A 24808-nucleotide genomic window follows, 5' to 3' on the forward strand; every position below is an offset into this window, starting at 1 on the left:
GACCATGAATGGAGTGTGGACTGGTGGCTGGAGAGGTGCCAGTTCATCTCCTGGGACTGCTGAGGTGCTGTTGAGCACGGCACCGAACCCCCAACTGCTCGGGGTGCCGGTCACTGGCAGCCCCCTCACTCTAACATCTCTCCATTAATTGCATGTATATAGGTCCTGTCTGTGTATGTGTGTGTATTTCAGGTGTGTGTGTGTGTAACATGAAAATTAATAATAGTGAAAATTGAATTTCATCGTTGCGGGACAATAAAGGAATTCTTATCTTCTTTATGTTCAAATAAAAGTGACTAAATAAACCACATGGAAGTACGTCACTTTAAATAGTTCTATGTCAAAAAGTGCTTAAATCACCAATTATACTGCAATTTCACAGTATTTCAATGTATTTTAATAGCAATTAATCTCTAATAATTCTCAAATTGTCGCAGATTATTTTTTTTGATCGTAATTGATAATTTATAATCATTAGTATTGGAAAATAATAGATAATTCCCTATTGAATGCACGAAATCCAATGTTTAATACCGATCCATGCATTTGTAGCGAAATGTAAACAAAACAGAAAAATACCCGCGCTTTTACTCTGAAGGCTCGGCACACTAACCGGAAGTCTCCAGTAATTGTTGTTATAATCCCGACTGAGACTTCCGGTTTGATGCTAACGTCCAGAGAATTCGTTAGAAACGCGTCAAAGATGAGAGACAAACACAAATAACGACAGGTACGCAACAATAAAACACACAGTGATGAAACTATGCGCTAATTATCGCTGCGCTTTTTGTCCGTTAACCGGAAACTCTCGGTTTGTGACGTCTCGCTAGCAGCTGCGCGCGAGACTAGCCGGTTTAGAACTCTTCGAATTAACCGACATGTCGTGTTTGACCGTTAGAAACTACAAACAGCCGTTAGACGCCATTTTTTAGGTAGTTTCGCTCGTGTTTTACCATAAAATTCAGATATTTTATCAATTAAACAACCAAATAAGAGTCGGGCTCGGGCCTGAAGCAGCTCCACCACCACTAAGACCTTCGTTCCTGTCAGTAATGTGATTTAAAGATGTACTCCTTGAGGTTTTAATCTGTTTAATTGTCTTTTTAAAGTTACTATCGATCAAATAGCGAGTTAAAACAATGGTGTTTAAACGTAAACAAGCCGCCATGTTGGTGAGGTCAGTCAAACGCGTCACTAACGGTTGTGCTGTGTTCACTTGTCATCAGAAATCTGGAACTTCCAACTGTGTGTGTGTGTGTGTGTGTGTGTGTGTGTGTGTGTGTGTGTGTGTGTGTGTGTGTGTGTGTGTGTGTGTGTGTGTGTGTGTGTGTGTGTGTGTGTGTGTGTGTGTGTGTGTGTGTGTGTGTGTGTGTGTGTGTGTGTGTGTGTGTGTGTGTCACACTCATCGAATAAGCATCGAGTCGGGTAACAACTATTAACGAAGATGTCCCGGAGAGTGGCTAACAGTGGTTAGCTCGTGGCAGTACGGTGAAGGCATTCAAAGGTCTTTTTTAACCACTAATGCTGCTGAAAATAACAGCAAACCTCTGCAGCAGCATGAGAAGAGTCCCTACACACACAACAAAGCAGCAACAGCGTAGTTAGTGAAGCCAGAGTTTATTAAAAGAGTGTTTTAAAGACTTACCTACTGGCCCCTGTACCAGCTCCTCTCATAGTAAAGTCCATTACAGTGGAAGGAGCCCATTGGTGCTTTGTTTTGTGTGTAGGGACTTGCTGGTGAAGTCCTGGAAGTGAGATAGACCAATAAATGTGCGTTCTACAGCAACCGAGTGGCCAATGCAAGACGACCTTCCAGATGATGGATTTTACCACTCTCAGAAGCTGCTGTCAAGTCTTGTCAAATAACTCCTTCCTCTTTTCAGCTTTGCATCGCTGCTCCTGGGCATCTAACGAGCCCCCTTCTTGGACGGCACCTGGTTGACCAGTAGGCTGTCTCTGTCACTTAGCAGCTGGCTCAACCGAAAACCCACCATGTCCCATCACCTGTTTAACCCTTATGCTCCTTGGAACCAAAGTTCCACCCCGGGGCAGTATGGACTCTCCAATATACAGGCAGACAGGGACCCTCGGAGGGCATCTTCTCACCTTAGACCTGGGTCAAGCTTAACCTCTCCTGGAGTTCCTTCTGCGCCTCCTGCCAATTCTGGGGGAATGCTCCCATCAATGCCGCCTCAGTCGATGAACTACATGCCTGAACAGAGTAGGGCCATAATAGACCAGAACATAGAGAGGTCTGTAGACATGCATATTAGCAGAGCCAGAGAGGAGGTGAGGCTTCTTGGCACACCAATGCATCAGCCCGTAGACCAGGGCGCTCGCTTTGCCAGCACTCAAAGGGACGAGTTCCTCTCCTCGGACACAGGGAGGGTCCCCTACCCAATGTCCTCGACATCTGCACCTCCAGGATATCGACACTCAGGCGTTGAAAGCGGCGGTAGCTCCTCGAGCTGGTCGTCGAACTTCCCAACGCCCCCTGCTGTTGACCCCTCTAAGTTGTATTCATCATCTGCTTCGTCTACCTGTGCGAGCATTGGTGACAGTAGGTTCAATGCCTCCAGTGAAAGAAGTCCTGCAATTCGGGCCGTTCCAGTCCCAGACAAACCTGTTGCCCCTACGGAGTCCAGTAAGCCCAAGTACACGTCTGAATTGGCGTCTAACATCCTTATGCGCTGTGGACTTGAAAAAGAGGACCTGGATCTTCTCGCCCATTACCCAGAAGGCCAGATCACCCCCGCTAACCTGCCGTTCATCTTGCGGCAAATCCGCATCGATAAGTCGAAGAGCGCGAGGGCTTCACTTCAGTCAAGTCTCGGTGAGAGTAAAACTCAGGGGTCGGCAGCTGCTGAACAGATGACAACGCAGCAGATACAGAAGCAGCCAGGGTCACAGACCGGGCAAGGAAAGTGGCCTCCAGTTCACCCTGCTTCTCTGATGTTTGCCGCCGGAGGTCCTCCTCCCACTTTTATCCCTCCGGTAAAGAGTCCAGTCTCCACGGCTCTGCCAACACCGACCATGATGAATGACTACGCGGCATCCACGCCGAGAGTCTTTCCGCACACCTGCTGTCTGTGCAACAAAGAATGTGCTCACATGAAGGTGAGTGGAAGTCTGCGCTCGGGTTTCTCTCCCTTGAGAACAACGTGGGTCCTTCTTTTTCATTGTAAAATACTGTTTTGTTATTTATTTTGTGGGTAAATTCCAAAGAGCTGAAGTTTTTGAAAAAACGGACAATTCTTTGAAGCCTATTTCAAAGAATTTAGGTAAAATATTCTTTGAAAAAACCTTTAAATGCCAAAGACAGCTGCAATTTTGCCACAACAAGGTGGGCTGGCCAACATTGGGAGTTATTGTTACTGATGTGGTACTCCAAACTACATGTTATGTTCCAAAATACTAACTATTGTTAACTAGAATTTAGCGTTACTCCTAGATGCCTCCGCAGACGACGTTCTGCTACTATACAAGACTGAGAAAAACAGAAATCACACTATCAAGACCCTCGTGAGACCAGCAAAGACGAATAATCTTTAAATATCTAAGGAAATGGGGACTTTAAGCAGCGATGGTTGGAGGGATGGCCGCTGCCTTTGAGAAACCAATTGGATCTCGACGATGTAGCAAAACTGTCTACGTTGAGAACGACTGGTTTGCCGCAGCGACTACTACGGCGACCTTTAGGAATGTTTCTGTAGCCGTCCTTTTAACTGTCAGTGCTTAAAGTCCCTATTGTTTCATTAAGGCTGCTGTGATGATGAATAAAACATAACCTCTTCTGATTCCTAGGATTGGATCTCCCATCAGAACACCAGCCATCACCTTGACAGCTGCAAACTACTCAGAACACAGTCAGTTGTTTTCTAACTTTCCCTTTTTAAATATCTTGTTTATTTGAGGTTTTAACTCATCAATCATTTCCTTTTTTCAAAACGTTTGTGGGGAATTGAGCCACCAACTGTATAAAGAGTGTGAGTGAGAATGTGTTAGGGCGCACTCACACTGTCCATCCGTACCGTGCCCAAGCATGCTTCACGGCTAAAGTCTAGTTCCTTTGACCAGTGTGAGTGCAAGCGCATCGCGTCTAGGAGCGACACACTTGCCGTCCACAGCCGTCTGAGAGAGGTGGGCTTTTGTAAGCACGTTTGCACATGTACGAGCACGAGTGTGCGCACGTGTACGAGCACAAGGCCTACGGCGGTTCTGAGGTCATTTCCTGTGCGCCTGTTGGGACATAGAAAAAAGAAGGAGGGACCATGCGCGGACATTTTAAACAATGGCGGTGAAAGGTTCACGTTGGTGTGATGCGGAGGTGGAGTGTTTACTGCAGATTTGGTGGATGAAAAGATTCAAAAACAGTCGACAAGACGCACAAAAACTCCGAGGTCTACGGAAAGATCTGGAAACAAAGCCACGCATCGCCATGACGTCATCAATGCGTGGGACGTGTTACGGCGTGATGACGTATAGGCAGCAAGAAGCATTCTCCGAGGCCCAGGTAGTGTGAGTACAAACGGGCCTGGAGGGGGGGACAAGGACCCTAAAGCACGGGGCACGGGACGGAGACACAGTGGGAGTGCGCCCTTAAAGGGACTGTCTTGAACCCAAATTGTTCAGAGGCTAGTGGTACTTGTCAGGGTTCATCATGGGTTCTTCAACCTCCCTCTGGTTTTCTATAGTCCTACTCCACTGAACCTGTACAATCACTCAATACCCTTTGACTTTAGAAGCATCAGACAGTCAGACTTTAGGACTTTAGGACCACCCACCTCATTGCAGAAACATTTTGTTTATCAAAAATGCGGCACTTTCTGCTCTTTAATAGTATTTCTTTTTTCTTTTCCACAGATTCCCAGAGTGGGGCGGTAAGGTAATACTCGAGCCAAGGTAAATTTAATCAGATGACAAAGGTTTGAACTCATACAACATGTTTTTTTTTTTTATGAATATTCAACACCGGTGTGAAGTTAACCCTAACCATATACCGTATTATTCCAAATATAAGACAGTGTAAGGGGCTCGTCTTATTTTTCGGAGTGTAGATTTTATACGCCGAGTGCTTCTATCGACAAACTGACTCAGAGTGAGAGTTACTTGTCACTCTACAGTCACAACAACAGAAGAGTTCCTTTCATGACGAGCTGTCAATGACAACACAGTTTACAGCAACAACTTGCTCACTGTTGCAGGGCCTGAAAAATGGAGAGACACTGATCAGCCCTAAAAAAGTTGCTCAAAAGTTGGCCACGGCTGCCAACAACTGAGGAGGTGTTCTGATGCCATTCTGATATAATGGTGATAAGCGCAGCTGAGTCGAACTGCTGTCAAGCACACGAGAAACAGAACACAGGAGGCCTGTTGTCAGAGATTTACGCAGCTGGATTGTTAGATGCAGGAGGCATCACTTGGTTTTGTGTTTGTTGACCACTGGTTATTTTGAAATGGGCTGAACATTTTGAGGGCGTCACGGTGGTGTGGTGGTTAGCACTGTCGCCTCACAGCGAGAAGGTTCCTGTTTGAATCCCAGCTGGGGCCCTTCTGTGTGGAGTTTGCATGTTGTCCCCGTGTCTGCGTGGGTTTTCTCCGGGTTCTCCGGTTTCCTCCCACAGTCCAAAGACGTGCAGGTGTTGGGTTCATTGATGACTCTAAATCACCCGTAGGTGTGAATGGTTGTCTGTCTCTGTTTGTCTCTATGTGTCCTGTGATAGACTGGCGTCCTGTCCAGGGTGGACCCCGCCTCACGCCTGATCCTTCAGCTGGGATCGGCTCCAGCCCACCTGCTACCCCAACAGGGACAAGCGGTTAACAATGAATGAATGCTGATCATTTTGTTTGTTTAATGGGTACGTGTAGAGGACTATTGCTGATTTTGAAAGGACAATTTTGTTTTGGTCATGGTCAGAGAGAAAATCATACTTCATTCTTCCAAGGTTTGGTCTTTATTATTCTTAAAAGAGCAGTGTCGTCAGGACAATACGGTACTTCTCGCAATACTCTTTCAAGCCTTGGAGACCTTCGATCTTTACAATGAGGACAGTTGTGTTCTCAACTGTGAAAGACTGTTGGAAGTCAAAAGGATGATGTGGCGCTGTAAGGTGTCAGATTCAGACGATAGGGTCTGTCTTCTCTGCTAAGAAGTTCCATTTTATATCAAACGATCGTGTCCTAGTTTTCACCATGCTTTTCCCATCCATTGCCCTCTTCAGCGGTGCAGGCCAAGATGCCGGGCCCTCGTCCTCAACCTCTTCAGGGAATTCCCAGCATTGTCACCAGAAAGTCAGGCATGGAAGTCGCTCCTCTTCCAGCTCTCCAAGCCCGCGCCGCCACCGTGGCTCAAAGGGCAGAAGGGAGAAAAGCCGCAGCCGATCCCGTTCGTCGCACAACTCCAGATACACTCGCAGGTCTGTGACACGTGAATTCTAATTTTAGCCCCTTTGGATTTTGTCCTTACTGTCCAATGTTTGCCGTTTGTTTAGATCATCATGAGATCTCATCTGTACTTTCATCAGGTCTCGTTCCCGTTCTCATTCCCCGCGGTATTACCGTTCTACCTCCTCCCGTTATCGGTCACGTTCAAGGAGCTCCAAGAGACAATCACCGCCAGGGAGGAGATTCGTGTGGTCCCCACAAAGGAGAACGGACGATAGAAGATCAGCTCGTAAGAGGAGCCGTGAGAGAAGGTCGACTTCAAGGAGTAGCGACAGGAGACGATCGACTTCAAGGAGTAGCGACAGGAGACGATCGACTTCAAGGAGTAGTGACAGGAGACGATCAAGGAGTAGTGACAGGAGAAGATCGACTTCAAGGAGTAGTGACAGGAGACGATCAAGGAGTAGTGACAGGAGAAGATCGACTTCAAGGAGTAGCGACAGGAGACGATCGAGGAGTAGTGACAGGAGACGATCGAGGAGTAGTGACGTGAGGCGATCAAGGAGTAGTGACGGGAGACGATCAAGGAGTAGTGACGGGAGACGATCGTCTTCAAGGAGTAGTGACGGGAGACGATCCCCTCAACGAAAGAAGCGGAGCAGTGCAGCGATCCTAGCAAAGAAACTATTGGAAACATCAGGTAAGGGAAATTGCAAACATTTTAACGATTTAAGGTCATATTTAAAGACTTTGGGCCCTGTTTAGACTATCTATGACTCACGGACACAAGTGCACGGCGTAGGTTTAGCGTCCAACTCCACAGTTGCTTGTTAGACTGTGCATATGCTGCATGCAAAATAAGGTGCAAGGGGCAAAGGTGTTGTGTTTTTCTCTTTCATGAGTCGTAGATGTGTTTTGGTTGTTACATGAATGAAAGCGTATAATCTCCCATTCCAGACTTTGCTTCCATCAAATCAAGTTTTCTCTCCCGCTCTTTCTGTCTTCATCCCTCTAGCTGCGCATTCTCTAACAAAAGATTCTGACCTGGAGACTGTGGTTAAAACTCTTGCTCCTGCGTTAATCGCCGAGCTAGCCAAGGTGAAGTCCAAACCCTCCTTGTCTACCACCTCGTCCTGGACGCCATCACATCCAGAAACCACTGCTTTGCATATGCAACAATGGGCTGTGGGAAGACCCGCTTCTGTGGAGATGACAGCCATACAAACAGGTATGTTAGAGGTTTTTTCTTTGTATGGAGACAATGTAAGGATACGGTTAGCAATATTTCATCTCATCTTCAGCCTCTTATCCGGGGTCGGGTCGGGGGGGCAGCAGCTTTAGCAGGGGACCCCAAACTTCCCTTTCCTGGGCCTCATTAACCAGCTCTAACTGGGGGATCCTGAGGCGTTCCCAGGCCAGTGTGGAGATCTAATCTCTCCACCTGGTCCTGGCTCTTCCCAGAGGCCCCACAAATCAATGAAATACCATTACCAGTTTGGGGTTGGGCGATGTATATTTTCCAAAAGCTGTGATATTGTTTCCAGTGCTCGACCCTGATTTCTTCTTTCGATGTCGTCCTGTGAAAAACGTATATCTTCAAAAAGTCCGTCATGGGCAAACTACGCACATTTTCAGCTTTGCAGCAAAGTGCTTTCACACGATGTCTTTGAAAATCCATCATTTAATCACATCTCTCTCTGCCAATTATTTTTAAGGAATAGTTTGGCTTTTTTTGAAGTGTGGTTGTCTAAGGTGATGATCCATAGTCTGTGTGTTTGGTAAAGTAGGTGACGGTTAGCGTGCAGACGGGAGTACCGACAAAAGCTTCTGTGTACGGGGACGTCTGCTGCGGAAAAACCCGCTTTAGTCGCCTCAAAAAAGATCGTCCTTTCCTTTGGCACTAGATTTTCTCAACGTATTCCTACACGGGCCTGGGCTGCGGGGGGAGAGGGGGGGGGGACAAGTACCCTAAAGCACAGGGCACAATAGGGATGGAGAGTGGGAGTTTGCCTTATTCGCCATCATGGCCCGTCACCAACGACAACAACCACATCCGGTCCCTTCACAATAAAGGTTCCTTCACAATAATCGTTATCTGTTCCATACAGGTTGATATTTGTGAACAGTACAACAGTACACAGTAAGCTAACATGCTAACCATCCTCTACTATAGGTAACGCACAACCACACTTCAGAATCGCCGAACTACCCCTTTAAAAAGATATCTCAGTAATAGTTTCAGATTTGATTTGAAATCAGTGGAAATCGTTACTTTTTGGGTCAATTTGGATCGACCACATAAAAAACAGGAATATGAAATGATGATGATCTCTCAAAAATCTTTCTTTTGATCTTTTGAAGATCCTTTCACTGCAGTGACACAAATGGGAGCTCCGCCCGACAACAGCGCTCCTCTGACTGTCGGGGAGATGATCGAGCAGCGCCTGACTGAAGACAACATGTGTAAGTAACTGAGAAAATGTCTCAATTTCATCATAATTTAAGAATATTTCTCTTGTTTGTTTTAAAATTCCCTTTTTCTCTCTATCACAGGGGAGGGCTTAAGTCCGTCAGACCAGATCCCCCCAAACGTAAGTAAGGGTGCACTCCCACTGTGCGTCCGTACAGTTTCAATCCATCGCGTATCTTTGGTCTTAGCTGGACTTTAGCTGTCTATGAGATAACCCCGTACATATTTGCATTGTAAATGTTAATAAACAAATAAACACAAATGCCTGTAATTATTTCCGTCCCTCTCCGTTACAGGCGTCCCGGTGTCAGATGCTCATAACCAACCTGCCACAGTTTTACGATGGATGCTACACAGAGGATGACCTCATCGACCTGCTCGAGGAGTACGGGTATCAACATACAGGAAGCGGAAGCAGCATCTACATTATTCCTCAGAAGTGCATGGTAGGCACCGGCTTATAAATCCCACTAGTGATGCACACTTCTATTCGGAACGGGACTATCCTGTTGATGATTGGATGAACGGTTCCTGAGCTATGCAAAGGACAGTCCTACAAACAATCTCCCCCCGGGATTATTAAAGTATTTCTGATTACATGGACACACACAGACATGATGCTGCTACAGCGTAGGGCTGGAAGATTCGGCCTCAATCTTCTATCCCGATATAGATAACTCTTTGATAGTGGTGCAACGGATCAGCGTTGATCTGTTCGCATCAATATCTTCGGTTCGGCACACACACAAAAAAAGTTGTGCATTATCTGATCCGCAAAATGATCCGACCCGGGAATTTTTTTGTTGTTTTTGTTGTTTTTTTTGTTTTGTTCCGTTGCACAAAGCACGTCTGTGGTACTGCAATACATAAATGGTGTACATATAATAACCACATGGTAATGTCTGTTTTTATATACTCACGTGCGTGCGTGCGTGCTTTTGGTGTCTTTATGAGATACACAAGACTGATTGTATCCACACTGAAAGAAAAGCATTGAGAACAAGTAAATAGAAGAAGTAATTCATGCTCTGGTTTCTCCTCAGGCCCTTGTCAACATGCCCAAACTGGGGAATCTAGTCGGCCGGTGGGGCATTCATTTCAAAGGGCATCAACTCTTCTTCTTCGCAGTTCAATACAACATTGAAATGAAACCGGTAAGTACGTAAAAATTAAACGGTTTTATTAGTTTGCTCACAGAGGCCGCTGGTGCCTAACATAAGGGCCACTAAAGCAAGATATTAGGATATTAATCATTTGATCTCCAGTGTTTATAACTGTCTTTATAATTGTTCCATATTTATGTGTTTAGTGGATCAGTGATGCACATAAATAACCAGCTTGCTCCATCTTTGCATTTTAATACTGTCTTTGATGTTTCGTTTTAGATATGCTTTTATAAGGGACTGATGAGGCTGATGGGTTTTGTAAGTAACACACACACACACACACACACACACACACACACACACACCAACACACATACACACCTGACACCCGATTCACCCCACACACACACACACACACACACACCAACACACATACACACCTGACACCCGATTCACCCCACACACGCACACACACACACACACACACACACACACACACACACACACACACACCCTTAATTTCTTCATTCATAAACAGCGTTAAATATTATGTTTGTTTGTTTTTGTTCGATGCAAAGCTCCAATCTTTCAACATGGATGTAAAACAGTGAGATAGTGCAGGAAACTCTGGGTTCCCATGGGTCCTAAAGAAACCTTAAAAACTGTTTTTTTACCAGACTTTAGCTGTGAAACGTGTTTGGGCATGGTTCGGAGGGACAGTGTGAGTGCGCCCTTACTGTCTGTCATGCTCGCTAGGTCGTTTGTAAAAGTGAGGAGTAGGAACCCTGATTTTGTTCTACATTGAAAAACTGCACCATTACAAAAGCAGTAATGCAGTAATGCTGTTGTGTGTGTGTGTGTGTGTGTGTCTCTCTGTCCTCTTGGTAACCTTCTGGGTTTGGATTTCCCCTCCTGTACTTGATGCAGAATGTGTGTAACGCACAGGACAGAATAGTCCTCGTTAGTAACATCTCGTGGAGTGAGACCGCGGAGCTCCGAGAAACTCTGAGAAAAATCGATCGCATCACCAACTTCCTGCCTCTCCTCAACAAGGTACAAACAACTGCGCACAAGAACAAGTGGGTTTGAAAAGACTTCCTGTTAGTCTGACCTGTCACTTATGTGTGTGCGTCTGTGGTTGTGTGTTCCAGGTATTCATAGAGTTTATGTTGCCTAGCGACGCCGATCGGATCGGAGTTTGGTACAGTCTCCTGAAACGAGTCCCCGGTTACGAAGTCCACAGGCTGCGAGGACCCAAAGCCGGCTGTACCTTCTGTCGTAAGTGTGAAGACGAAGGATCCGTGAAATACCAGCGCACCAAAGCGAGAGTAGTACAGATATCAACAATTTTACAATGACCCAAACACCTAAATATAACAATATCATTTCAGGGAGAACGATGACACTGTTGAAATCTCAGACTTCCTGGTTGATCCAAACAGGAAGCTCCGTCAGCGTCAGTTCTCTGAGTGTCCTCTAGGGGCAGGTTTCATAACAGAGCAGTTTCTCATTGAGCCCCATGTTAAACAGGCCGTTTACACAGCATCATTAAACCTGTTTAAGGACAAAAGAACATTCTAGTCTGTGTGTTTAGCTCAGATCTCCATGACAACACTGAGGGGGAGGAGCTAGTTTTTATTTTATTGGAGGTTAAAGTTTATGAATAATTAGGGGCGTGGCCCCTTGAGTGACAGCTAGCCTCTGGCCCTCACTTCTCCTCGGAGGTAAACGTCAGCCAGATGGACGTACGCCCCTCCCCCTAGCATCACATACATGCCCTTTTTTGGTCAGAGGAAATGAGGCAGAGTCAAAGTCTGACAAGATGGCGACTCCCGTAGGCGAGGACGACTGGATCAAGTTGCCTCTGGCCCTCACTTCTCCTCGGAGGCTAGTTAGCATCATTAGCATGCTAACTCCGTCATCTTGACCAGGATTTTCTTTTTAAACAAATTTAGAACAAAACATTGAAATCTTTTAAGCCTTGTTTCTGGGTTTCAGGACTCATTCCTGCAGCTCTTTTATTAGTGAGAGAATTATGAAGTTCAAAAACAACGACTGCCAACCAACATGAACACTTTTTATATTTGTGCAGCACCAAAACTTCCTGAGAACGCTTTACCAGACAGCAAGGATGCCGTTGCCGGGGTCATCATCCCACCAACAAAAAAAGGTGGTATCCCACAGGGCAGCGTCGGACCGTGCTGGGTCACGTTGAGCACTCCTCCCTACCTGTTCCCGACCGTGTCTCCTTGGTACCTCATCCCAGGTGAGAGGGACTTTCTTACACTATTAGTTCACTTTTTGGATCCAAATTCAATGTAATAGTTTGATACTTCCACATTTACCACGTTAACTTATTCAGTTAAGTAACTGTTTGCCTTTGTTTTAACTCCAAGATCACCTGACAGTCAAAGGACAGGACGACATTGAAGTAAGTCCACTTCAGTTTAATATTCATGTCAGACCAATAACTGACAATGGCCCCCTTCTTGTTGACATTATTGTAACAATACATTCTCAAGTGTCTGTGTCTTTGCTCATCTGTAGTTCCACTGTGATCCATCATCAAAATGTACCTTAAAGTTGAATCCGCGTTGTGTTTTCTAGAAGGCCCGTGGTCGTGGTTCCCCGTTCCACACAGTCATGTTGACCGGTTTGCCAAAGGGATACTACAGCCATGAGGACGTGGCCAAGCTGGTCTGGCCCTATTTCCAGAAGCAGAACCTCCACATCCTGTACTACAACGTGGTGGTCTTACCGCTGCAGAGGAGGGTAAGGAGCAGCAACTACAAGCATTATTGTAACGCCAACAACTTCAACCCTGGTAAAAATATCAATATCTTCTATTTGTACCCGGATGTCGGTGACCAACAATGCTGTTTCCACCCATTTGTGTTGCCTAAACCTAACAGAGCCGCCGTAGGCCTCGTGCTCGTACACGTGCGCACGCTTGTGCTCGTACATGTGCCAACGTGCTTTACTAAAGCCCACCTCTCCCAAACGGGCCGTGGACGGCAACCGTACCGCGTCTAGGAGCGGTACGGTTGCACTCACACTGGTCAAACAAACTAGACTTTAGTTGTGTTGCCTAAACCTAACAGTTACCAAACTGGGGAACTAATAAGTCAACACCCACAGTGCCTCACTGTCGCTGTTTGATGCGGTTGATAAGGGATCGGCTATAAAAAGCCCGATCGTGCGGTAAAGGCTGTTTTTTTAGCCTAGCTGTAAACGGGCAATCCGCTATTGTAATTCAAATATGCTCAGTTAAATTAAGCTGTGTTTGAATCAGTTTTCTCTCTTCTCTCTTTCCTCTCTTCTCCTCCAGGCGTTCGTGTTCTTCCCCGATTGGACTTCATGCTGCAATTTCGTCCGAGATCACATCAAAAACCCAGTTTCTGTTGAGAACTGTGTCCTCAGTGTGCACTTCGTCTTGCAACACATCGGCCCCCAATCTAGTGAGGTATGGACTCATATACACTTGAATGTATATACTGCTACGCGCTGGTGTTGGTCCGGTTCTCTGTATCAGCCGATATGCAAGTTCAGGTGGCAGTTTGGAGAGGGTATCTGAAAGATCAGCTCTCCATAGTACACCAGAATCAGGAGGAACTTCTGTTTATCAGTGTATGAAATATTTAAATCTGGCAAATAACTCTTTCCATGAGTAGAAGTTTCAGAATGAAATAATAACTGATGTCAGAGGAGATCTTTACAAACACGTATGCACAGAGTTTGGGCCATTCGGAGAAAGATTTTGGTGTGAAATGTTAAAATGCAGATTATAATTTAATGTGTTGTGACAACTATGACGATCTCATGCTTGTAAACGTTTCGCAGGAGATGATGTACTCGACTCTGATGAAGTGGAGCAACGCTGTAAGTCCTCATTAATCACTTGTGCAAGTCTTTTTGTGTTAAGTGAAAGAAGCCTTTTAATCTTTCTTTTTCCTGTTCTTCAGGGAGTTCCAGAGTCAGAGTCCCTGGAGGAGCGGCTGCTCTCTGTAGAGATTTCTGAGGCGTCTGTGGAAGTCGTCAGGGAAGTCATGGAAGAGGTGGCGTCTGTCTCCACCTTTGTCAGCTTTCTGCCACTCGCTAAAAGGGTACAAGAATGCAAACAGCTACACCTTTCACATTTAAGGGTTTTGAAAAGTCTCAAATGGACGATACATACAAATAGCCACAGTGTTTCCTATGAATCAGATTCTATTTGTGGTGGTAAGCGGACTGGTTAACGTGCAAACAAGTTAAGGTTAGCTAGCTGCAATTACGCTGCATGGATCTAGCGTAGTGTTGCTTTGTAACGTTAGCAGATGCAGCAGCCAGATCAGCCCCTGGAGTCTGGCTGAATTTGACCTTATCTACTGAAGACAGTATTTTGCTAAGTTAGCTAGCTAGCATTTCATCCGCGTTAGCAAGAAAACTAACGTTAGTCACTTAAACTACAAAACTAAAATGTGGCTGAGCTCCTCTAAAAAGGGTCTCTGGGGCACTCACACTCAGATTAGGGCGCACTCACACTGTCCATCCGTACCGTGCCCAAGCCTGTTTCACGGCTAAAGTCTAGTTCGTTTGACCAGTGTGAGTGCAACCGTACCGCGACTAGGAGCGGCACGCTTACCGTCCACGGTCGGTTTGGGAGAGGTGGGCTTTTTTGTAAAGCACGTTTGTACGTATACGAGAAAAAACAGTCGACAAGACGCACAAAAACTCTGAGGTCTACGGAAAGATCTGGAAACAAAGCCACGCATCACCATGACGTCATCAATGCGTGTGACGTGTTACGGCGTGATGACGTATAGGCAGCAAGAAGCATTCGCCGAGGCCCAGGTAGTGTGAGTACAAACAGGCCTGGAGGGGGGGACAAGGACCCTAAAGCCTGGGGCACGGGACGGACGCACAATGGGAGTGCGCCCTTAGATGACCCGTGCTTTAGCGTGATCCACGCCCAACCCCACCCTCTTACCTGGCCTTTGAGTACAACCATTTTGCCTGATCGTACTGTAACTTCTACAGTGGATTCTTAGTGCTTGTTGCTTTTATCTCATCACCTCCGTCTTCTCTCCCTCCTCTTTCTTTTCACTCTTCCTCCACGACGGTCGTTCCTCCTCAGATATGCATCGAGATGGCAGAATCCAGCGGTGTGACCAAGGTGGTGGAGAAGTACAACACTTTCTCACTGGACTCTTCGGACACACCCGTACCTTGGTATGCATGAGTCCTTTTAAGACGTAGCGGCATAAAGTTAAATTCATTTTATACTCTCATCTAAAGTGTTTCTCTCTGTATATTGATGTGTTTTCATATTTCAGTCCACCATCCTCACCCCTAAACTCCTTCTTTTTCTCTCTCCAGGAGCAAAATTCAACATTTTGAGTCGTGAGTATCTCACTTTGTCAATAATTCTGATATGAGAGACAGTGATCAGTGCTGGCTTTTATTACCCAAATGCGCCCTACGGTCAAGTTTTAGTGTTTTAAATCATGTTTCACTAAATCTCGGCTTGGACAAAGAAAAAAAAACACGTTCGACAATGTCAACAAAGTCTTTTGGGACGTTTTAAAGGTCAAAAAATGTGTCTGTTTATTGAGAAAATGGTCTGCGGATTGATGATCATGAAAATAAATGTCCAAGTTAAAGCCCTAGAGTTAAGTAGGAAGCGTAAAGAGACAATATTCAGCCATTTTGTGAGACTGAAAATCCTTTTCTTTGGCCTTTTAAGTGTGAAGACCCTAAAACAGCGTCTACAGGATTCTAGTGAGATCACCATCACCTTCGAGCGTGCCACCGTCAGTCGTAAAGCACAAACCTCTGTCGAAGCTTCGCCGCGTGTCCAGCGACGTGCCCCGTCCAAACCAGAGTCCGCCGCACACGGACCAGAGGCTTCAGACGTGCAACAGCCGGCTGCAGGAACACCACGCACGAAAGCAGCTGTGGGAAAGAGGCTGAAAGGTGGAGGAATGAGGACGAGATCAATGCGAAAAGGTAGTTCGGTGACCTCTTTAATGTACGTTTAACACTGTGTTTGGAGAAAATGTTTGTATAGAAGAAGAAGGGGAGATAGATCGATTGTAATGTCGTCTTCATCCATTTTGAAAGTTTCTTCTAGTCAGACAAGTTAGTTGTATGGTAAGGACGTCCTGTTACCTTTCCTTAGCGGACATTCGTCTGTACTCCAGCCTTCATCAGAGCTGTACGGGTACGGGTTCCTAAAACACGTCATACCCGGAAAGAACAGCAGCTCTGAGGAAGGCTGGAGTTCAAACTGTCAGCTAAGAAAAGGGAAGAGGACGTCTTTACCATACAAGTACCGTATTTTCCGCACTATAGTTGCACCTAAAAACCTTCAAATGTCTCCAAAGCCGACAGTGCGCCTTATAATCCGGTGCTCCTTATATATGGACCAATATTGAGCCACAACAGGTCTCCAACTACGGTGAGCAGCCGCCGACTCTATTTTCCCCCGTAGAAGAAGTAACGCGCGGTGCATGTTGAGATATACGACTGCGTGAAGCGTGCCGTTTCATTTCCATGTGTGTGTTTGTGTAAAGAGCACAAAATGGCTCCTGTTAAGAGACACGCTTACGACGCAGAGTTTACACTCAAGGCCATTAGTCACGCAGTAGAACACGGGAATAGAGCAGCAGCCAGAGAGTTTAACATGAACCAATCAATGGTGCCGAAGTGGAGAAAGCAACAAGACGACCTGCGCCAAGTAAAGAAGACTAAACAGAGTTTAGAGGGAACAGAGCGAGACGGCTGCAGCTGGAGGACAAACTCCAACAGTGGGTTGTTGAACAGAGAGCAGCAAGTAGAAGAGTCCGTACGATCACTGTTCCACTGAAGGCAACAGCGCTAGCACGCCAACTTAGCATCAATGGATTTAGAGGCGGTCCTTAACGTGACCCCAGCCTCGACTGTAGCGGCTGTTCTATGCTCCTTATAATGTGGTGCGCCTTATAGTGCGGAGAATACCGTACTTAGAATAAACTTTACCTTTCAGGAAGAGGAGATGGTGGGAGATACGGTGATCTTTCAAAACACTGACTTTCATCTTAATTCCAGTTATTAACAGTCAGAAAACGCCTGGTCATGACGTTCCCAGCCTCAAAGCAGTGGACGGACTAAGTGCAAGTAAGTCTCTGTTCCAGGTTTTGAGTTTCAGTTTGAAGTTTTTCTTTTATGAAAGTCTCTTAACACATCTTTACTCCTCTCACCGACAGCAGCGGGTGTTCCAGAGCACGTGGTCAAGATGAAAACTCTTCCCTTCCAGTGCCCCGTCAGGTTACCGTCATTCGTCCTCCCAGGTCAGAGTTAACCTTTGAGGTTTAAGTGCAACTTATGAAGTTTAAAGCTGCCAGATGTGGCGTGTTTTAACCTACTGAGTAAAGTAACTGTGTGCTGATGTTCACTCTTCACTCCCCAGATCACCTGACGGTCAGAGAGCTGGACGACATCGAGGTATCGTTGCCTGTTTCTGTACTTATCAACTTTACAGTTTTGAAGTGTCAAAATGCACCGTTAAGTACATTCAACGTCAGCGCGCCAATGAAACTTCTGGTCTTTGAATGTTGTGTTTCCTAGAAGGCGAGCGGCTGCTGCTCCTCGCTCCACACGATCATGTTGACCGATCTGCCCAACGGAAACTACAAGAACGAGGACGTGGCCAAGCTGGTGTGGCCGTACTTCCCCAAACAGAACCTCCACACGCTGTACTACCACGTGTTGGTGTTACCGCTGCAGAGGAGGGTAAGGAGCCGCAACAGCAGACTGATACAGGGACACATATTACTGAAATTGTAGTTTTATGGGTAAAATAGAGCCGTGTAGGTGGAAGGTAATCGTCTTCCCTCTGTTCACCTCCAGGCCTTTGTGTTTTTCGCCGATTGGACGACGTGCTGCCATTTCGTTCGAGATTTCATCAGAAAAACAATTTCCATCAAGTCCTGGAAGCTCAGTGTTCACTTCGTTCTGCAGCACATTGGTCCCGAATCCAGTGAGGTATGAACCCTATTCTCATGAACCCTGGGAAAATATCTCTGTATCAGGGGAGAGGCTACAGGTTGTGTCTGAACACAAGCACCTTGGTGTTTTGGTCGACTCAGGTGAAACAGGTCTGGAACCGGGTCAAATTAAATCTCTCAAACTTCAGGTTCATTGGAGATTATACGTCAACAGAGGCAGCTATGATGTAAATGCATTCTATGGTCTTTTCCCACATCATCTGCTGTTTAACTTCATGGTCGTAACACTTCTCTAAAACCAATAAAATCTCTGTATAAACCAACAGTTCAAATCCTTGACAAGAAACCAGTGGATTTTCATCATTGCTCAATATTGAGAAAATAGAACCTGCCGAGTTGGGACAATTTGATTAAATATGTAAATACTCGTCTTATGTAGAAGATTATACATGGTTCCACCTCTCCTCCGCTCAGACAGTTCGTCGACATAAGAACGACTGCGTATGGGTTCGCAAGAGGTGCAGCAAGAGGAGCCTGTGTTATTCCACTACGGAAAAGCTCTTTTAGTCCGTCTGCGTTCTCTGTCAGAGCTGCACTAGAGTGGATTTCCATCCCGGCACCTATTAGAGACCTAACCAGCTCTAGTTTAGCTCTGTCAGCACTAACACTTGATGACACCTGTCTGTCCTCGGCCTGTCTGTGCTGAACCTGGAGCCATCTTCTCTTTTTACTGCATGCTGTCTTGTTGTGCACACACAGACACACAAAGACCACAAAACAACCACAAAAAGACACAAAACAACACAAAAAGACACAAAACGACCACAAAAAGACACAAAACGACAGGAAAAGACACACTAAGACAGACACAGACACACTGCGTGCTGTCTTATTGTGCTCTAAGACAGGGTGACTTTAACATCTGTGTAGGCACTACAGATGAAAAACAGCCTAATTTACAGTAAAGTTATTAATGTGCACCGTTCCTGTTTTCAAATCAACTACACTAAAACCACAGGGTGCATTCTGGGCTGTGGATGTGGATGCAGACGTTTTAAAATGTGTTTAACATCTTTAACAATGCTGCTTCTAATCTTTTCCCAGGAGACGATGTACACGTCTCTGATGAACTGGAGCAACGCTGTAAGTTTGGAATCACATCTAAATTTTCTGCGAGGTGAAGACAACTCTTTCTTTGGATCTATGGTCCTTAACGCAAACCGTTCTTTGATCTCCAGAAAGTTTTCGAGCCCCAGTCTCTGGAGGAGCGTTTGCTGAGCGTGGCGATTTCTGAGCAGTCCATGGAAGTCATCAAGGCGGTGATGGAAGGCGTGGCGTCTGTCGCCATCTTCGTCAGCTTCCTGCCACTCGCCAACAGGGTAGGAGAACACAAACACCCACACCTTCTTAGGGAGCACTCCCACTGTGCCTCCGTCCCGTGCCCCGTGCTTTAGGGTCCTTGTCCCCCCCTCCAGGCCCGTTTGTACTCACACTACCTGGGCCTCGGAGAATGCTTCTTGCTGCCTATACGTCATCACGCCGTAACACGTCACACGCATTGATGGCGTCATGGCGATGCGTGGCTTTGTTTCCAGATCTTTCCGTAGACCTCGGAGTTTTTGTGCGTCTTGTCGACTGTTTTTGAATCTTTTCATCGACCAAATCTGCAGTAAACACTCCACCTCCGCATCACACCAACGTGAACCTTTCACCGCCATTGTTTTAAATGTCCGCGCATGGCCCCTCCTTCTTTTTTCTACGTCCCAACAGGCGCACAGGAAATGACCTCAGAACCGCCGTAGGCCTCGTGCTCGTACACGTGTGTACACTTGTGCTCGTACATGTGCAAACGTGCTTTACTAAAGCCCACCTCTCCCAAACGGGCCGTGGACGACAAGCGTACTGCAGCTAGGCGCAGTACTGTCTCACTCACACTGGTCAAAGGAACTAGACTTTAGCCGTGAAACATGCTTGGGCGCGGTACGGATGGACAGGTTGAGTGCGCCCTTAAAGTCTTAAGGTCGAACCACACATACAAAACTCATTTTGGCCATTTTTATCCATGATGTCATTCTTTCACTACCCAAAGCTCGTGACCGTAGGTAAGGGTTGGAGGGTAGATGGACTAGGTAGTCTAGAGCTTTGACTTCACCATGATGGTTTGGTAAAACGCCCAAATTGCTGATGCAGACGTTGCACTTCACCGCCCGTTCATCTCACACTCCATTTTACCCTCACTTGAACAAGACCCCAAAAGACCTCTCTAGCTCTCTTTCACTTGGGAGTAGAGCTCCGTTTTGCCTGTAACTTGATGTTTATGGTTTGTTGCTCTTGTCTCACCACTCCCTTCATCTCTCTCTTCTTTCCTTCCACTCTCTGTCCATGACTGTCGCTCAGATATGCATCGAGATGGCAGACTCCAGTGGTCTAACCAAGGTGTTGGAGAAATACAGCACTTTCTCACCGGACTCTTTGAACAACAGCACAGCTTGGTATTTCATTTTTTTGTAATAATCACATCTGTGTTTACCTGCAGAAGTATTTATCTCTGTATGATTTCATGTGTTTTCATATTTAATCCCCCATCCTCGCACCTAAACTCATCAACTCCTTTTGTTTTTCTCTCTCCAGGAGCAAAGTTCAACGTTTTGAATCGTGAGTATATCACTTTACTAAATGATTCTGGCTCAGAACTTAAAAACAGAACGTCTCATGTTTTATATTTAGCCATTTTATGAAAACAAACCTGCTTTCATTTGCTACTGACGAACCTTTTTGTTGTCATTTTAGTTTGAAGAGCCTAAAACAGCGTCTACAAGATGCTAGTGAGATCACAATCACCTTTGAGTCAGACAACCTCAGCGTCAAAGCTGTGAGATGTCAAACTCAGCGACCTCCTTCTGAACTCTCAGATAAAGAGTCTCAACCTGCTCTGCAAGCCGGTGAACTTGGTGGATCCACCACTTCTGAGCAAGTCGTCACAGCAGCAAGTTCTACCGTCGCCAGTGATGTAGCAATGAGGGAGATCAGTGAGAAACCAGCAACTGAGATCACTATGGACTCTGCTGTTGATTCTGAGGCAAATAAAGATGCGGAGAAAGTAAAAGAGGATTCCCCAGCTGTGAAACCTCAAACTCAGCCTCCTTCTGAACTCTCAGATAAAGAACTCTCAGATGAACCTGGTGGATCCACCAATTCTGAGCCAGTCTCAGCAGGACCAAGTTCTACTGTCGCAAGCGATGTAGCAATGAAGGTGGTCAGTGAGAAACCAGCAACTGAGATCACCCGGGACTCTGCTGTTGATCCTGAGTCAAACCAAGATGCGGAGAAAGTAAAAGAGGAGTCCTCAGCTGTGAAATGTCAAACTCAGCCTCCTCCTTCTGATCTGTCAGATGAACCTGGTGGATCCACCTTGGACTCCACTGTTGATCCTGAGTCAAAGAAAGATGTGGAGGAAGCAGAAGAAAAAGAGGAGTCCTCAGCTGAAGGGTCACAACCTGCTCTGCAAACCAGTGAACTTGGTGGATCCACCACTTCTGAGCCAGTCGTCACAGCAGGACCAAGTTCTACCGTCGCCAGTGATGTAGCAATGGAGGTGGTCAGTGAGAAACCAGCAAGTGAGATCACCGCGGACGCTGCTGTTGATCCTGAGTCAAACCCAGATGTGGAGAAAGTAAAAGAGGAGTCCTCAGCTGTGAAACCTCAAACTCAGCCTCCTTCTGAACTCTCAGAAGAACTTGGTGGATCCACCAATTCTGAGCCAGTCACACCAGGACCAAGTGCTACCGTCGCAAGCGATGTAGCAATGGAGGAGGTCAGTGAGAAACCACCAACTGAGATCACCATGGTCTCCGCTATTGATCCTGAGTCAAACCAAGATGTGGAGCAAGCAGAAGTAAAAGACGAGTCCTCAGCTGAAGGGTCACAACATGCTCTGCAAACCAGTGAACTTGGTGGATCCACCACTTCTGAGCCAGTCGTCACAGCAGGACCAAGTTCTACCGTCGCAAGCAATGTAGCAATGGAGGAGGTCAGTGAGAAACCAGCAACTGAGATCACCGTGGACGCTGCTGTTGATCCTGAGTCAAACCAAGATGTGGAGAAAGTAAAAGAGCAGTCCTCAGCTGTGAAACTTCAAATTCAGCCTCCTTCGCAACTCTCAGATGAACCTGGTGGATCTACCAATTCTGAGCCAGTCACAGCAGGACCAAGTGCTACCATCGCAAGCGATGTAGCAATGGAGGTCAGTGAGAAACCACCAACTGAGATCACCATGGTCTCCTCTGCTGTGAAATGTCAAACTCAGCCTCCTCCTTCTGAACTCTCAGATGAACCTGGTGGATCCACCTTGGACTCCACTGTTGATCCTGAGTCAAACAAAGATGTGGAGGAAGCAGAAGTAAAAGATGAGTCCTCAGCTGAAGGGTCTCAACCTGCTCTGCAAACCAGTGATCTTGGTGGATCCACCACTTCTGAGCCGGTCACAGCAGGACCAAGTTCTACCGTCGCCAGCGATGTAGTAAGGAGAAGGAGGTCACTGAGAAACAAGCAACTGAGAACACCCTGGACTCCTCAGCTGTGAAACCTCAAACTCAGCCTCCACCTGAACTCTCAGATGAACCTGGTGGATCCACCTCGGACTCCACTGTTGATCCTGACTCAACTAAAGATGTAAAGAAAGAAGCCAGTGTCATTGAGGTCTCTTCTTCTCCATAGTGTACTGAACCCCCTTTGGTCCCTGATCAGAAAACCCAACAGAGGCTCGCCAAACAGCCAAAGCTTCACATTCTGCGCAAGAAACCGAAAAGAGGACATCTACAGCGACTGTAGAGAGTTAAATTGAGAGACTTCCAGATCAGCTGGGAGAAGAAGCAGAGGTGACAAAGTCTGAGCAGACGGCGTTGCCGATGAAACCAAAGCCCGTCCACAGGAGTACGACGAATGGAAACGGAGTCTTAGACGGTGTTACTGACGACCCAGCGTCTACGTGTGCAGGGGGAAATCACCTGGACCCAGATGAATGACCCACAGTAGACAAATCGTCTGAGGCAGATGCGGTTGTGTGGACGATACATTTTCAATAGATTCATTAGGTAAAGATCGAGAGACAGATAATGTAGATAGTTTCCTAGCGCCAGACACGGGTAGTAAACGAGTTCCAAGCAACAAGGGTAAGGAAAGCAAAAGAGGTGGAAGACAAAGGCAAAGTGCTTTCAGGAGACGCCGGCAAAGTCTCCAACGATGTGGCCGATCCCAAATGAAGAACAACCCCTTCAAGACCCTGACAACAGAGATACTCTAAAAGACAAGGACGATGTCAACGAACAAGAAACCTTTGAGGTATTGGATTCAATAGATGGTCAGAGCGCAACAGAAGATGAACGCCAGAAAGTTCAAATCCCCAGTGACCGGACATCGAAAGAAGACATGAAGCCCATGGAGGAAGAGGAAGACACATATCAAGTAATTGATTCTGTGGAAGATCAGCCACTGACTACAGACACCGAGCCAGAGACTGACAACGCCAGAAATAGAAACCCGAGAGGGGAGGCGACTCCTAAACAAGATGATAGACGATCAAAGAGGAGTGGCCTTACATCCACTACACCCAAAAGTGGAGAAAAGGAGAAATCGCCAAAGAAACGGGACGTGAAAGTTAAAAGCAATGAGACGCCGGCGAAGGTTGATCCCACTGCGGGGAACACAAGAAGAAAATAAACCCTTGACCAACACCCTCCTTGGTGTTTCTTCACACTTCCCCTCCCTGTTTCCCCGTCTCCCTGCTCAGGTCAGAAGTTCGTGGTCCCTAAATCGGGGTACTTCTGTAACCTCTGCTCCGTGTTCTACCTGAACGAGAACACCGCCAAGGGTTCCCACTGCAGCAGCCAGAGGCACTACGACAACCTCCAGGTACACAAGAGAACCAGACACAAAAGTGAACATGCTAAGGGCGCACTCTCACTGTGCCTCCGTCCCGTGCCCCGTGCTTTAGGGTCCTTGTCCTCCCCTCCAGGCCCGTTTGTACTCACACTACCTGGGCCTCGGAGAATGCTTCTTGCTGCCTATACGTCATCACGCCGTAACACGTCACACGCATTGATGACGTCATGGCGATGCGTGGCTTTGTTTCCAGATCTTTCCGTAGACCTCTGAGTTTTTGTGCGTCTTGTCGACTGTTTTTGAATCTTTTCATCGACCAAATCTGCAGTAAACACTCCACCTCCGCATCACACCAACGTGAACCTTTCACCGCCATTGTTTGAAATGTCCGCGCATGGTCCCTCCTTCTTTTTTCTATGTCCGAACAGACGCACAGGAAATGACGTCAGAACCGCCGTAGGCCTCGTGCGCGTACATGTGCGCACGCTCGTGCTCGTACATGTGCAAACGTGCTTTGGTGCAAAAGCCCACCTCTCCCAAACGGGCCGTGGACGGCCAGCTGTCCGCAGTTATGCGTGGAGCGGTTGCACTCACACTGGTCAAACGCACTAAGCTTTACCCGTAAAACTTGTTTTGGCACGGTGCGTAAGGATAGTGTGAGTGCGCCCTTAAACACACACTTGGCCTTACGTTGTTTGTGTTTTCCCTTTTCTCTCTGTGCAGAAACATTTCCAGAAGCTTCAACAGGAACCATCAAGAAGTCCCAAACTAAGTCCTGAAGGTTCTGTTTCTGACTGATCCTCGACTTCAACTACTGACTTTTTCCTTTTTTTGTTTTTGGACCAGACCGCAGAAGGCTTTAGTTTACACATCAGTGTGTTTAATTAGCCATTTTGTTTATGACTGATCGCTGTCTGGCACCTTTTCTCATATCCGTGTGTAAGTTATACCCTGCTCCGCCAGTAACTGTTATGTGTTTGGGTTTGTGGGACATTAAAAGACGC

General features: G+C 46.5%; 2 protein-coding genes across 2 annotated transcripts in view; one reads left to right on the forward strand and one right to left on the reverse strand.

Annotated features, from left to right (window-relative positions):
- Positions 1-1992: 1992 nt before the first annotated feature.
- Positions 1993-24699, forward strand: LOC310963922 (uncharacterized protein; the record flags this gene model as incomplete). The annotated part of the gene is made up of 33 exons (XM_083936879.1): positions 1993-3117; positions 3805-3866; positions 4864-4902; positions 6222-6416; positions 6525-7084; positions 7400-7612; positions 8746-8847; positions 8938-8975; positions 9151-9300; positions 9898-10008; positions 10240-10278; positions 10888-11013; positions 11112-11238; positions 12053-12226; positions 12357-12391; positions 12568-12732; positions 13289-13423; positions 13801-13839; positions 13923-14063; positions 15074-15168; positions 15316-15339; positions 15683-15945; positions 17026-17094; positions 17184-17267; positions 17387-17421; positions 17545-17709; positions 17827-17961; positions 19029-19067; positions 19163-19303; positions 20322-20416; positions 20556-20579; positions 20715-23834; positions 24528-24699. 32 exons carry the CDS (start codon positions 1993-1995, stop codon positions 22504-22506), a joined length of 6537 nt encoding a protein of 2178 aa, XP_083793005.1. The 3' UTR covers positions 22507-23834; positions 24528-24699.
- exoc6b (exocyst complex component 6B) overlaps positions 19952-24808 on the reverse strand; it is a 344934-nt gene continuing 340077 nt past the window's right edge. Inside the window, exon 24 of the transcript XR_014593720.1 lies at positions 19952-19964. The gene's annotated coding sequence lies outside the window, so the exon portion shown is untranslated. The remainder of the gene's footprint in view (positions 19965-24808) is intronic.

This window comes from Echiichthys vipera (genome assembly GCF_963691815.1).
Source record: "Echiichthys vipera genome assembly, chromosome: 22".
Classification (NCBI taxonomy): Eukaryota; Metazoa; Chordata; class Actinopteri; order Perciformes; family Trachinidae; genus Echiichthys; species Echiichthys vipera.